The 16,303-nt window shown below is 44.4% G+C and overlaps 1 protein-coding gene across 3 annotated transcripts in view; it reads left to right on the top strand.

Moving 5' to 3' along the window:
- The window catches only part of LOC144717691 (uncharacterized), a 131,310-nt gene that overhangs the window by 77,906 nt on the left and 37,101 nt on the right, over nucleotides 1-16,303 (top strand). For all 3 annotated transcript variants that reach the window (XM_078593244.1, XM_078593243.1, XM_078593245.1), the window contains one exon: nucleotides 40-577. In XM_078593244.1, coding sequence (XP_078449370.1) covers nucleotides 40-577 — 538 coding nt within the window. The remainder of the gene's footprint in view (nucleotides 1-39; nucleotides 578-16,303) is intronic.

Genomic DNA, 16,303 nt, shown 5'->3' with positions numbered 1-16,303 from the left:
TTGAAAATTACGCCCCCCTCGTGTGTCCTCTGCCTGCAGGACGAGCTTATAGCGGCCGAGGAGGACGTGGCGCTCGGCCTGCTGGAGCTCGTGCGGTGGGTGTCCTACGCCGAGCCCAGCGGCTGGACGCGCGGGCTGGTGGCGCCCGGCGCTGACGTCCCCCACCCCACGCCGACGTCGCCACCACCGCCGCCGACGTCGCCGCCGACTTCGCCGACTTCGCCGACTTCGCCGACGTCGCCGCCGCGAGACTCCGACCCGCTGGGCAACGCGGCGTCCCAGCGCGCCAAGCGGGGCCGCTCGGGCACGCGGGAGCAGCCTCCCCGCGGCGCCGTCGGCACGCGCAGCCAGAGCGCCGCCACCGCCCAGAGCGCCTCCACCGCCCAGAGCGCCGCCACCACCGCCCAGAGCGCCGCCACCACCGCCCAGAGCGCCACCACCGCCCAGAGCGCCGCCACCACCGCCCAGAGCGCCGCCGCCACCGCCCAGAGCGCTGCCACCACTCAGAGCGCCTCCACCGCGGCCGGCGAGACGCAGGACGCCGCCAAGGACTGCGACTGCGCGGAGCCGCCAGCAGGTAACCGCGAACCCCCCTGTTGCTCGCGCCTTCTAGTTTGCATACGGCTCTCGAGAAATAACAATTGCGGTCATGTTTAACGCGTCGTAGGTTTTCGCGACCAATGTTGTCCGTAATAAAGGGTTTTTATTTTGGGTTAAATCGCGTAAATATTCTCCAATACACCGGTGTGCTGAACTAGTAACTAATCGCCATGTTTTGTTCACGTGAAAAACCTTACTAATTGGCTGTGTGTCGGGTGGTGGTGGGTTTAACGACACATTTATATTTACGCGGTCTAACCCAAAAATTACCCTTTATTTTGATAATCGTGGTAAAAATTGTCACAATTGGCTGGTTTTATTCAACTATTAGCCACCAGTGGGGGAGGGTTATCATCGCTTCAGGGTTGAAGTCATACCACTTTGTAGAACATCAGCAGTGGTTTTGTTTACATGTAATATGTATGTTGAACTTCTTCCCCACTGTAGCCAACCATGCTGATTGGAGGTGCAGGTGAAGGACAACAAACTAAACACAAAAATAAGTTCTAAAGTATTAGTTTTCAATCTATATTTAAAATACATACTCCAGTGGATTCCTAATATCAGAAGGAAGAGCATTCCAGAAGGCCACAGAAGCGCATCTTCAAAGCGCCGCGATGCAGTGCCCGTCTTTTTTTTATGGTTATCCAAAAGCAGCTGCGAGGATGACTGGATTTTGCATGATGGTTTATGCACAGACTGCTACTTGTCGTGGAAAATACTAATTTCCACCACAAGTTTATAAAGATGGTTATAGCGGGACCATGCGGGGTGGCTACTGCTGCTGTTTTTGATATTTGTTACGTTCGTTTTTGTTTAAATCAGTTGTCTGTTTAATTTGCACTAGATTACCAGCTTTGCTGTGTGTCATCTTTTCTTGTTTGTGTAAAGGATGAATCATCCTGTTTTTGTATGAACTCACCAGTTCTGTTTTGTCATTTATAGCTAAAAGAATGAGCCCGTATTTATTATTTATTCATACTTGGTAAGATTCTTGGAATACAGTGGAAAACTTATCCAAAATGAGACGCGTTTAGCAAAATGGGAAGTCATAAAAATAATGTCTCTTTCAAAATGCGCAATTAAATGTACTGGGGGGAAAAATAATATGGCTTGGGTACTGATAATTATACACGTGCTCTTCTGGGAGGCGTGGGAGTGAAGGTTTTAAGTTTTCCATAGGAGTAAATGAATGGTGTTTATTTCTCCGTGGATTTGTGCGTTTAGCATTCTTATAATTTTAGCTTCTGTAGTCTTAAGTGACACAATGTAGAGAGATTATTTGGTGGAATACTAGATTCTCTACACTTGGCTTTGTGCTTGCCAAGCTGCAATGGCTTCCGGTTGTCATCCTCGCAGCAGCTTCTGGCTAACCATCAAACAAAAAAGGTCACTGCGTCGCGTGCTTTCAGATGCGCTTCTGTAGCCGTTTGGAACGCTCTTTCATCCGTTATTAGGCAGCCACTGGTGCAATGCACTTTTAAATACTCTAGATTGAAAACTCGTTTCTTTAGAACTGCTTTTTGTGTTTAGTTTGTTGTCCTTCCCCCGCACCTATGATTTGCACGATTGGTTATGTACTGTGCGAAAGAAGTTCAACGTAAAATTAATTCCTGACCAGGGTCAACTTGGGGCTCTGTCAAACCTTCGTGGTCAAGAAAAAGAGTCTGCAGCCCTTCGTGAAAAGTGTGCGATTTTTCTTTGGAGAGACCGGTCCCCGTCGTAGGAATGTGGAATTTACACCCCACCAGTTCAGGACTTCTAATGGACATGAGCACTGTGCATGTCTCATCAAAAGAGCGTGCGGGCACTTTTGGAACATGCCCTCTAATATGCCGCGTGCATACTTTTCAAGATGGCACTTGCATTCTCCACTGTATTCTTTGCGAGCTTGTCACCCCCTGGTGTCAATGAGTGGGAATGGCTTTTTGTTTGTGGGTTTAAGTTTTTCCTTTTCCTGTATTTAACCGGTGCACTTCATGGGACGAAAATAAAGTCCTTAAAAAACAGCCATCTCCTGTTTCAAAGGGCATGCCCAATAAATACTCACAGCTGCTGCACGTCGCCACTGATGAGCGTGCAACCACTGTTGGTGAATGCGCAGTATCGAATTTTGTCACTCATACTTTAATTTTCCAAGGGACCCATTTGTTTAGCAAGAAATAGCAAAATCATTGGCCTCCAATTTTGTATGTGGCTTTCAAGTGCGGATTATTTGAAAGCATACTGTCTGTATTTAATAAGGTTATTGCATCAATTGTTTTCGTAAGCGATTTAAACGCGTTGATACCACTCATGATTTGCCATTTCAGGCTGGTACCAACAAGTAAAAATGTTTGGACTGGATCCATGGATCCCCTTAGAATGAAATCAACACATGGCACAGGAAGGTCTTCATCCAGCAGCGGATGAACCATGGCTGATGATGGCGAACATTAGAATGGAATTGCAGAGGCAAGACTTTTTTGAGAAAGGGTCCTTTTATGAGGACGTTTTAAGAGCATTTTGCAGCAACAAAATTGCATGTATCGAGACCACGTGCTAAGGTTACAGGATGGAGGAGGCATCTTGACACTGGGCGTGGTCTTAATTTCAAAGCCAGAGTTTGACCTTTCTCGGTCAAACTTTGATCTTTCCGAGGTTGAATTTCCTCGAGTGCATGTCAACACCCAAATGTGGATGTGGATTTTATCCTTCAGTTTTCTAAGTTATTCGGCTACAAGTGATCCAATGACAGAGTGATCTGAGATCAATATCAAATTTTTCCTCTTTTCTCCACTTGTGATAGCTGCAATTGAAGTAGCTGTTGGAGTTTTGAAGGTCAGAATAAAAAAAAAATCGACTTTAAAAAGCTCTACTAGTCCTAGCCACGACTGGGAATTGAATGTAGGTCAACTGTGCGTATAGCGCGGTGTGCTAACCACCGCACCGCCATTCCCGTTCCCAAGGCATCGCTGTTCGGGATTCCCAGTGATGTGGTGGGTAGACTTGAGCACCGTTCAGAACGCGGCTGCTAGAGTGAGCAGCGCATCATACAACCCGCTCTCTTTGTCAATGCATTCATTGGCTACCAGTCAAGTATCGAGTGGACTATGAGATCCTTCTGCTGATCTACAAGGCTCACAATGGGTTAACTCCACAATATTTGCGGGAACTGATCAAATTCTTTTTTTACTCACAACGATGGTCCCTCGTCTTCGGATCGCCTTCTGCTAAGTTCTTCGAGGACAAGGCTCTGTACCTGCAGGGGTCATCAGGCTTTCGGCACTGTGCAGCTCCCAGACTCTTGAACAATGCTGTGCATTAGCTAATAAGACAATGAGAGTCGTGAGAGCTATTGTTTAAGTCTGTCTTGAAAACTCACTTCTTTAAATTGGTCTTTAAACCCTTTTTTCCCTAGTCCTGGCCGTTTACCCTGCAGGTTCTGTTTATTTCCTCCTTTCCATACGCGGCGACACATTGCGATTTATGGATTAAATGTGGCTTACAAATGTAAACTATTATTATTATAGATGGAGAAACTGGTGGCTGTCACAGGAATGTGAAATTTTTGTCATTGCCTCAGGGCTGCCAGGAGAGCTGAGCACTTCCCCACTGGATCATTGAGCAAGTTGTGGCTTTCTGAGAAATGTGTGATGATACGCATATTTATTTAATTCGCGTGTATTGTTGCATCTTCCCATCATCTCCCACGAGTTGTCACGACGCGTTTTTGCCGCGGCTCAGGTATGGCTGTGCGTGTGGCGGCTTGTTAATTGTTGCCGTTCGAGTGTCTGCAGCGCAATTCACAATAACAACTCATTTGCCTCCAAGGGGAAATGTCAGCCAATACCAGCAGGAGGCATAATTTTGTGGAAGGAAATGTAGTGCTAAGCGAGGAGCGAACGGCTGATTGTCAAACCCGGCTGATGATCCTACACCTAACGCATGAAAAGGTTCACAATTCACGATAGATGAAGTCATAAAAAATATTTTAAAAACCCGCTTTCATTATAACCACAAACTCCTTGCCCTGCTGGAAAGAGTTGCACATGTTTGTATCAAAGTCAGTGACACTGTAATGTGTTGTGCACTGTGCTAGGTACAGCCCCATAACTATTGTTTTGTGTCCTGCATCAGAGGGAAACTACCGATTTCGAGTCTGCAGGTGTATGTGTGTGTATATATAGATGGGGGAGCGGTGGTGTAGTGGTTAGCGCGCTGCGCTATGAACCTGGCGACCCAGGTTCGATTCCCGCTCACAGCCAACACCAGTGACGATTATCTGAACCGGTCCTGGGCCTCCCCTAGGTCGACTCAGCCTCAAATGAGTACATGGTGCGATGTGTAAACACCGTCATTAGGGAGACAAAGGCGGCCAGGCGTGGTGTTGGCCACCCACCCCCTCGTGTGCCGTGCCGACCTTCATAGGTGCTCGCTAACAGCACTTGCCCCTACAGTCTGTTAAGGCTAAGTGGGGGATGTTTGTATATATAGTGGGGAGTGGCAGTGTAGCGGTTAGCGCTGGTGCGCTACGAACCTGACACACCCCGAGTTCGATTCCCGCTCACGGCCAACACCAGTGACGATTATTTGAACCGGTTCTGGGCCTCCCCCTGGTCAACTCAGCCTCAAATGAGTACCTGGTGCGGTGTGTAAACATTGCCCTGGGGAGACAAAGGCGGTCGGGCGTGGTGCTGGCCACCCACCCCCTCAAGTGCTGTGCTGGCCTTCATAGGTGTTCGTTCACTAATAGCACGTGCCCCACAGTCTGTTAAGGCTATACGGGGGATCTTTTTCTTTGTATATATTTATTTACTTTCATTATTGAGTTCAGTTTTCCAATCATCACAACCCACTCCCATCTGCCTCTTCATATTATTTTAATCCCTATCCACCCTTTATAACTGTTGTGCCAGTGTGCCTAATTAAGAACGTTTATGATAACAGTGCATATCAATTGTTATGTATGTATGCTGAACTTCTTTCACACCGTACATAGCCAACCGTGCTGATCGGACATATGGGTGGGAGGCATGGACATTGACAAAGAACGTTGAACAAATCCGAAAATACGTGCAAAGAAGCACAGCATGGCGTTCTTGGAGTTGCACTGAGAGACGGAAATAGCAGCACATGGATTAGTGGAGATTCGCAAGTTGCAGACGTCATATTGAACGCTGTGAGAAGACAGTGGGGTTGGGCAGGACGCATCATCGCGAGGATGGGTGATGGCCAGTGGTCGGTACTCACAACGGAGTGATTCTCGTCACACAACGATCCATGGGCAGACAGCCCGTCGGTCACTGCACATGTTGTCCTTTGTTTCTACTTTCCTCTGTCTCGTGCCAATGTGCTCAATGGTGCCAAAAGGATGTGCTCCACATCGGTTGTGTCGGAGTGGTTGCCGAAGGAAAATCTACACGATTAACCGTCATATAATCTCCGGGTAATTAATGTGGCGATTACTGACTTTTATGCATGCTGTACATGTGGATAAGCATGGATAATTATCGAACGAATTTGTCATCGCTTTTGGGATACTCCTCTTATCCGTGGAAAGGTGCAGATAACACGAAGCATTATCTGTCGGGACAGGTTAAGGGATTTTGCGGGGATCGATGCTAGTGGCGCAGATGATAGCGTTACCGGTTAACAGGTGTACAGATGAGAGGAGCTTCACTCCCCCAAGCTCGAGCGACGTGAAGCCACTCTGCGTCTTGAGATTTGGTGCACGAGAGGCTGAAATTCATTGTTCACCATCTAGTTGGCCACAGGAGGGAAACCAGTGGATCCAATCCCAGCCAATTGGAATCATTGTTTTAATGAGCATCCCAGGAGCTGTTTAGTGAGAACATTTATGGCAGATATCAGTATTTGAAGCGGCCATTTCTAATTTGTTGACGTTTTTAGCTGAAACGCAAAGTGATATGTTTGTGTCTTAGCTTTCCAATTTGCATACATCTCAATTATTTAGGTTATTTGTGGCATTTAGGCCTACGATATGTTTTCAGGTTGTACCACGTGTTGTTCGGCATGGTGTCTGATGTTTCACTCTGCTTGCCGGGAGCTTCAAGAATTTAATGCATTTCCCGAAACGGTAGCTGCTACCCAGCACCTGGAGCGAAACGTCGCACGTCATGCCCAACATCTCGTGCTACGACCCCAAAACATGCGTCGGAGAGCCGGGCAGCTCGGCCACGAAAATGGAGTGCGGTGCTCGAACGTCTTAGGTCATCTCAGCGGCTGCTTATCCACACGAGGTGGTCTGAAGAGATAAATGTGCCCCATGCCAATTGCGCGAAAATGTGTCGTGCTCTGATCTATAATTTGCGAAATCAAGTGAAAAAACAAGTTCCTTTGATGGGTCTTTTTTGGGGAGTCAATGGTGACTTGGCCTAGTATGTCATCTCTAAACTAGAGAGCCCAGTTTACTCATCAGTGGCTGAAATCCCAACTCAAACCTAGCATCTGAACATTGCTGGCGCGATGTTCTGACACGGGCATTAGTCCCTTGAGCCACCAAACAACGTCGTGTTTTTTTTATTATAAAAACCCGTACAAGGTTACCTTGTACGCATTGTGATAAGATCATTTGTTTTAAAAACAAAGGGTCTTCGATCACAGCATCATGTACTTGGCATTTGGTAAACTGAGCAACATTTCTCGGAGTGATTGTTGTCAGAGCCCCCCTATTGCAAGGCATCAAGTCCGCGCTGTAATCACGCGTGGCTAAAACATGCAGACAAACAAGCTCAGAGAAAGCCTTCTTTTTATCGCCTTGTCTCACCGGTGTTAGACCAGAGAACGTTGCACACGGGAGCGGAGGGCCATCGGTGCTGGTGTTGTTTCAGCCGCATGTCCATTCAGTGTCCCCGGATCGCAGTCAAACCACGGGAAATGTAGCAACCTTTCATCATAATTTTTTGTTGTTGGAAAAAAAAACTTCTTTATTTTAGTGGAACGAAAAGATGAAAAAAAAACTTAATTAAACTCAACAAAAGCATTTGTTTATTCTCGCGTGTGCCTTTTTTCAGCATTCAATTAGCTTATTTTGCCTTTGGTCAGAAAGATATTTATTTATTGCTTCAAAAGGAATACCCTGCAGCAAATTGTTACATGTGTACAGTTTTTTTAACTGCTCTAATTAAGTTATTTCATATTTTTTTCTAAAATTTAGATTGTATTGCTTCATTTGGGTCGGTGAATATATGTAACGTTTATTTTCAACAAATTGCAATGTGTGTAATGTGGTTTGGTTATTATCTAGAAAATAGTCAAAACGAGTCAAAGTACTTTAGTGCTCAAATGGGCATTGAGGCAGTGTTCTATGTGCCATTTACAACCCTCGACCAGTCGTTGAAAATCGTAGCACAACCACTGTTAATGTGTCGACAAAGTGGTACGTACTTTAACAACCCGGGAGGGATGATGGGCTGAGTTAAACCCTCAACAAGGAGATGAACTCGCGAACCTTCCGATTGCGAGCCGCTCGCTCTAGCGTCGTGCCAGCAGACCGGATAGTCTATAAAATGTTGTATAAATACAGGAACTTGTTATTACAACATGTATATTCTGAAACAAAAGAAGTACAGTGAGCTAAAATGTTAATTCGGTAAATAAAACCACGGAGATGCGCACGTTTATGTTTCAATAGAGAATGTTGGAGCAGCATGAAATGCGTACTACTGGCGTGCCCTTCATTTTATGGGTTTAGAGTCGAGCAAGATTAAAATCTTTTATCATCGGGATTTAACCGGCCTCTTGAGTTCTCAGCTGGTTTAACAAAATTACCTTGAATTTCACCGATTTGTTTGAAACAAAAAAATGCAGTTTTGACATGTTGGCTACCCCTATCAAATGATGTGACTCAGAATTTTAATCTATTTTAAGTCGATATGCGATTTAAAATAAATAGGGCACTTTATTCCTTGGCGAGTACAGGAATAATTGCACTTATGATTTGCAATAATGTTGTATCTAAACTTAGTGTCACGTTTAAATAAAATGAAACCTGCCCCACAAACGTCGGTTTATTTCACTTGGGGAGGGAATTTGTAAATTGTTGAACTTCATTTAGGCTGCATTGGTCTCCTTGTGTATGTCCTTATTTTTTCGTAATAATTGCTTGAGATGAAATAGCACCCACACCTTGCCCCAAAATGATCTGCTCTTTGTAGTTTTAATTGGAACAACATAATCGCGAAAACAGTTCCTCGTAATTGCGACCACGTTTACTCTTTTAAACAGCGGCGGTTTTGTCGGTGGGATGTTAACGGAGAGGTTTGATATTATTTTAAAAAGTGGAGAGTTAAAAACAAACGGCAGTAAATACGAAAAGGACTGTGATTGGGTTTGATCAAAGGAGCTATTTTAGAGGCATTGGATCGTTGGGGGGGGGGAGGTTATTCACTGCAGAACAGGTGGGCTGTCTGTGCATTTGTTGCTTACGGAAAATAAATCTAATGTTCTTTTGAGCCCAACGATTCACCTGGTTACTTTCATGGAAAGCGGCCCTAATGAAATCTTAATGGTCGAGGTCGATTGGCGTTTGATAAGCGAAAATGAAATTAATTTATATTTAAAGCTTTCGTGACTGCAAGGATTCATATTCTTGGTTCTTTCGGTAAAGTCACGTAGAAGGGAAATAATAAAATAAAATAATAAAATGAAACATTAAATTCTCACGACGTTTCGACCACAACGCAAGCAGCCGTCCTCAGGGGAAGAACAGAGCTGTCGGAAAGACAGCGTCCTATTGCGTTGTGGCCGAAACGTCGTGAGAATTTTATTATGTTTCATTTTTATTATTTCATTATTTCCCTTCTACGTGACTTTACCGAAAGAACCAAGAATATGAAAATGAAATACTTGAGGCAGCGTTTGTGTTCTTGCAAAATCAAGAGATTATACGACCCAGAAGGTATGAGGCAAGCCCCAGGTACTGCACTGTTGTTCATGCTGCATGTTACGATTCCAGTTTTCCTCTCAGCCGTTCCAGGAATTTGTCTAACGTTTGGGTTGCAATTCGATTTGAGAATCAATTTTTTTTCTTTTTTTTCTCTCTTATTTGTATTGCTTATCATTTGTTCAATACAATTTGTAAAGTTGCTTTCACTCCATTGAGCGTGTAATTTACATACATGATTAACAATATGTTTCCACAATTCTATGGATGTATTGTGAATATAGGAATAGATTATGTTTCACGTCTTCCTTTCTGCTTCAGACATTTTTCACAGCTTTAACACAATTGCACTTTAAACATTGCTCTTTATTTTTTTTTAACAATTGCGAAGTCCGAGTATTGACATTTCCCTCGAAATGTCACATTGTGCTGTGGAAGATGACATCACAGGTCCGCCTCTGAGGTCACTGCTGTAGGCCCTCTTTATTTCAACACGAAACGGTGCTAACCTGCGTTTATCGCATGCAACCAAACAAATGTTCGAGTCCTCAGGGCTGGATTTGTGTGTTTATTTGAGGAAACCACCAAATTTGATTTCGTGTTTGTTGCTCGGGGCGTGTGGCTCCTCTCTCGCTTGCCCGTGCTTGACCCTTCCCAAGAGGTTCCCTGAGCGAGAGAACCTTGTGGGGCAGGAGGATGAGGCTGACGGGCCCACCACAGGCCCCGTGGCTGCATCGGGTTGACCGCCACTGTCGAGAGACTCGGGGAATAGAAAGGGAGACTCGCTTGGGCACTATGCCAGGAAGGGACTCCCAGGAAGGGAGCTCACTATGTTGTGTGTATGTTGAACTTCTTTGGTACCGTACGTGGCCAACCGTGCTAATCGGAGGTGCGGGGGAAGGACAACAAACTAAACACAAAAAGCAGTTCTAAAGAAATGCATTTTCAATCTTTCGATATTAGGAAGCCCACGAGAGCTATCTGCACTGTTAAATCTAGATTGAAAATAATTTCTTTAGGACTACTTTTTGTGTTTAGTTTGTCCTTCCCCCGCACCTACGATTAGCACGGTTGGCTATGTATGGTACATGGATACATTAAAAGTGCATAAACTCCAGTGGCTTCCTATATATTGGGACTTTGCCAGGAGAGACCCCTAGGGTTTGGCCCTGGAGGGTGGATACTTGTACGCGCGGTCTCGGCATACCCTGAAGAGGCTGTGACCATTAACAACTCACTGTGCTTGATAAGGATTGAACCCATGCGTTGCAGAAACCCAGACTCGAGGGCAGAGTTTGCTCAGTTCTGTGACACAGCCATTGTGAGGCCCGTTCAGCCACCCTGCCACATCTGTTAATTTTCATATTCTTAAATTGCAGAGAAATGTCCGATTGATGTTAACGCAATACTTTGTTAGTTTATACTCTCCAAAACTGTGTACTGGTTAGCCATCTCACAAGATGCCAGATTGTGCAGAATATCCCGTTCAAAATTTTTGATACAATTGAGGCATCAATTCATATTCAGTATTTCTATATATTTAAGACAATACTTATTAAAATATTTATGATGATTTGCCGTGTTAAATAAATATTTAACAGAAAACTTTGTATAGTCCATCATCTTGATATGGTAAATGAGCATAACGTATTGCTTCGAAATGTGCCCTTGGCATTTCAACTGATATAACGTTAACACGTTTTTGAAATATGACTCTTCATCTGATTGCTTTTGTGTTAACAATGTAATCTTTTTAAGCTTTTTCGGAAACACAGTGGGGCATAACGGTGATGGTTTATATTTCTGATTGATGAGGACTAATTTTATTTTATTTTAAAAATTAAACTTTGAAGCGCTGATTGTAGGACTGATTAAAAACATCATTTGCTGGGCGTCCTGTTCAAAAAATAAAATGATCGGTTACATTTTTTTTGGAAATGGAATGTACGCAAAATGTCTGAAATGTAATATTCTTTGTTATTATATTTTAAAAAAGGCATGCTGTTATGTTAACCATTTAAAGCTTGCTATGAATTCCCACTAATGTGTCTGCCCTGACTTCTTTTGGTAAAAGCCTTTTGAGATGTTTTGATTTAAAGTTTGATTCATGCGTGGTGTACTATTTATTTCATCTTACAATGTGATATATACTACTTTAAAGGCATGCTCGTAGTGAGAGACATCCTGGTAGTGTCAAATCACTTTTTAGCACCTCCTATTTGCACGGCTGGCGACGTACGGTGCAGAATAAGTTCAACATGCGTACAACAAAGGTCTAAACTACACACGGAGGCAAAGATCTCATTTTTTATGTATGTAGACTGGACAAGGTCGGTATCCGCTCGGGGGGGGGGGGTACAGATTCGGCGACATCAAGGGCCCTGGATGGTGCAGTGCGTCCAAATCCATTGTCATTCTGTATTCATACGCCTCTACTGATCTGCTGTCGGTCTTCGCCAACCCACAAGGACTAGCGTTGCGAACTATGGTCAAACATTCCTCATGACCCACATGGCATGCAGGGAGACCTTCATGCGGCATTGGATTGATCATGGAGAATGATGATGATGATGGTAAATTTATCATTGATGGTCAGTCGTGGGAGTCTCCACGTTGCTATGGCATGGGCCCTGTAAACAAAAGGACCTTCCTTAATTCGTGTAATATTTAGTTTTTGTGTTCGCAACCAGCCTCTCTGCCATTTGGCATTTAATATTTATGATACGGAAAAGCTACAGTCGCTTTGTGTTGATAATCGGCCGTACGTGTGCACTGTTTAGTAAACTCGTGGAGATTACATTGGGGCAGATTGTTTTGCAGTTTACCAATCTTACTCTTGCGGTCTCTCTGAAAGATTTGCTGACGTAGGCGAAGCACGCGCGTGTGCGCAAATCGATAGTTTGGTAAAGTGAATTCCCAATCGCGGAAGTGAGGTGAGACCTCCGCGCCGTCACAGTGTACAGGATGCATAGCTGCGGTGACATAATTTGTATGAATGGATCCTATTGACGGATTGTTTAATGCGGGGCATAAATTGTTAACACTCACACTTTTTTACAACTCGTTTTTTGAGACTCGGACGAATATTGTTTGAATGACATAAACAGTGCAATTTAAAGTCACCCCTGGTACCCCCCCCCCCCCAGCTGCTCGTGATAAAAAAGCATTTAGGCTCATTGGCTTCCAAGTCGCACTGTTGAACGCATTCTTCGCCAACTCTCACATTACTTGAAGTCGTTGCCCTCCAGTAATTGGTCCTCCGTTAATACCCGGGTGCTTTTGTATGCCTTTGCCTCTGTGGTGGCGAATCGTGGAGTCCACCACATTGCTATGGCATGGGCCCTGTAAACAAAAGAGGACCGACAACTTCTTAATGTGTATGTTTTTTTGGTTTTCGCAAACCGTCCTTTGGCATTTTATATTCACGATACGTAAAAGCTACAGTAGGTTTGCTTAAGTATTCAACGGTGTTGGGTCGGTGGGAGGTTTTTATTTATTCGTCCGTTTGGTTCTAGAAACGCGCGCGTGACCACCGATTGTCTAGAATCGCACGGCACTTATGCACGGAGAGAAATTCTGCAACCGAATACATTTTTTTACATCTCGTGCGCCCCCCCCCCCCGTTTCCCTTTCGTGTCTTGGAACGCCTGACTCACTTTCCACTTGTTATGCCTACAGGATGCGTCGTGTAAACGTAAACTAGCTTGATGACAAATAAGAATAGGTATTTCAACTATTTTATTGCCAGAAAGGGTAAAACATATTCTTATTTTTCATCATTTTGCATACTGGCAAGAAGGTCCCATAGATATAGCTGCTCAACCCGAGCTATGAGTCTTCTGATAAATTTTGACTTAAAACTTTTGTGACTGCAGGGGTTCATATTCTTTGGATCTTTCGGTAAAGTCACGTAGATAGAAAAAATAAAAGTAAATAAAAGAAAAGTTAATCAAATCAAATATTTTATTTACTAGTAAAGTAAAGTTAAGTAAATATTAAATAAAATAAAATATTTTATTTACTTTAATTTTTTCTATCTATGTGACTTTAAGAATATAGTATTCTGATACTTGCATTGTACTCTTCGGCTTTTGGCGTTCTCTGGTCTGACACTGGTGGTGAGACTAGGCCATATCGAAGGCTGTCTCTGGTGTAGGCCAATCAGTTTCAAAGCCAATGCGTACATTACCAGAGCGTGTCTGTTTGCATGTTCACCACAAGTATGTGTGGTTAATGCAGACTCGATGCCTTGAAAAAGGTTTCTATTTGGTGTTTGAAAATCTTAACACCCTGTTTATTGCCAGAAAGGGTAACACCTATTTCATGTTTCATCGCTGTGAACTAGCTGACAGCTAAAGTGTGTTTATGCCTTTTTGCAAAGTGTCACTTTGCCAAGTTTAACTCAAAAACTGCCTTTGGAAGCAATGTACCTGTGATTTGAAAAAAAAAAGATTGCTCTATAAATACGTGTTGGGAGTCAGTCCCCAGTTGTGGTTCAGTTAACACCGGAGTTGTCGAGGTGCTAAAGGGGGAAACAAGGAAGCATACTGTACTATTTGTTAAAAACAATATCCGGCGCCTTGTCGAAGAGGGTTCGTGAGATTTGTATCTCAGGCTCCCCATTGGCATTGCGGGCGTTCGTTAAAACGTGCATTCAGCTAACGCTTCATTATTGGTGTGTACAAAGGATTGATCGTGTGCACGCACGGCAGGTTACGTGCTGGTTTCTCTAGCTTGCAACAACGGTGATATTTCACATCCCTTAAAAAAACGAATAGTAAAAGTTTATAACATACTGGCTGGGATTTGGCCTTTTTCAATGTGTTCATGGATTTACAATGGACGATGGTACAGCGATGAAATTTGATGAAGTTGTCTACTTATAGTGTACGCTACTATACCACGTAATATTGCTGTCTGAAAAAAATAAACGTGCAACCCTGCAATTGCTTGCAGCAGGGCCACCCCCCCCCCAACTGGAAGGAGCTCTAGACAATTTGGTCTACTGTTCCTCGCTGGCCAGATGTATGTATGTTGAACTTCTTTTGCACAGTACGTAGCTAACCGTGCTAACGGAGGTGTCTTAGATAGAGGATGGAGTACCCACTGGCAGAGCCAGTGGGGGGGGGGGGGGTGGATCGAAATTAGGGATTTCGATCGGATCATTGGGGTTTATTAGTAATAAATCGGCATTTTGCGACCCCCACTGCCACTGTGTAGTATATTATTATTACGTGCCAGGGACTCTATGAGATGATAGGACAATCGTCTGAGTCCATAGTTGGAAATAAGTAACGGCAAAACAGTTATGTGACTCGCATAATTGTGCGCAGTTGCGTTTTCAGTACACGACTTCCCTGAAGGCAAACACCTTCACTGAGCGCAATGCTGATCACACAACGCGGTTCAAATTCGACCCTCGATCGATGGCTGCACCATCGCCGCACACACGTCGAATAAAAAGCAAGGGACAAGTCCTTACTAACAACTCCTCTATCATTTTTCATTGCTGGAGGGGTTTCCCCCCTCTACCTGAAAATCCTGGCTCCGCCATTGGGAGTACCCACACTTTCACCCCACCAAACTACTGTGGCTGTCCCCCATTCATATTGCTGGGTGGGCACGAGGGCGAAGGGTATTTAAGGAAGCTGCCCATCGTTTCTACGGCCGTGCCGTGGCATCGAACTGGCAAATGCTGGATTTCACGTCCGATGCAGTAACTGTAATGCTATGGCAGCATTTAACTTTTACGTTACGCTGTAATGTTTAAAATACAACGTTTAATTTCATGTATAGTGTTGAAACATGCGAATTCCATCTCGCAACTACAGACAAGTTTCTTGGAAGACAGCCAGCCTATCAGCCGGTGCCAAAAAATTCCCAAGCTCTGCAGTCCTCAATATATAAAGATGTTATCAGTGAATTATTGAGTGTTCATACGACGCGTAGAAGGAAACCGGAGCAGCCGGAGAAAACCCGCCCGTGCGAGGGGGTAACGCTTTATCCCACGCAGAAGGGACAGACGATATTACCGTGAACTTTGAGGTACTGCCTTCTCCTGGCGAGCCAGAGTACGGGCACCTCCTCAACCTTAATTTGGAGCTTTCGTGACTGCAGGGATTACTCTTTGGTTTTGCGGTAAAGTCACGTATAAAGATAAAATAATAAATTAAATAATAGCATACTACGACGTTTCAATTGCACGGGGCAAGGATTTTAGCAACATTTCTGTGCTCCACCAACCCTCGCTAGCTCCACAGTGCTGGATTGCAGGGCGTGCGTAGCCACCACCGCTTGGCCGTGGTGTGCTGGTGACGGCCCCCTGCCCACAAGTTTGAGACGTCCCACATGGTGGCGGCTCTGATTACACTAAACCTCAACTAAAACTATTTTTATTTTTACCAGGTAAGATCCACTGAGCTCGACGGCTCTTTTTCACAAGCCACGTGGCTATCACAAATGATAGCGCAACGAAGTGGCTTATCATGTGGAAATTTATAGCATCCAAATACTTGAAACGGGCGATGTGGATTCTAAATGTGGAGGGAATGAGCGGAGGACCCGGAGAAGAATCCCCGCGACCACAGGGAGAGAGACATGCACACTCCAAGGCGTCAGGGTAGGGATCGAATTCCACGACCTCCTGTATACCAGGCGAGGTAGTTAACATCTCGCCATTAAACAATAACAGTGCACACTAAACGCACACTTAACTGTAAATTAAACTCAAAACAAAGCACACAATACAATATACAGGGAGAGCCTTGTGTGTGTGTATAACCTCTGTCACCCACGCGTGGAATGGTAGGCGGCGTC

The sequence above is a fragment of the Lampetra planeri genome, chromosome 4, assembly GCF_965212315.1.
Source record: "Lampetra planeri chromosome 4, kcLamPlan1.2.h2, whole genome shotgun sequence".
NCBI lineage: Eukaryota > Metazoa > Chordata > Hyperoartia > Petromyzontiformes > Petromyzontidae > Lampetra > Lampetra planeri.
This window is presented reverse-complemented; position numbering and strand designations above follow the sequence as displayed.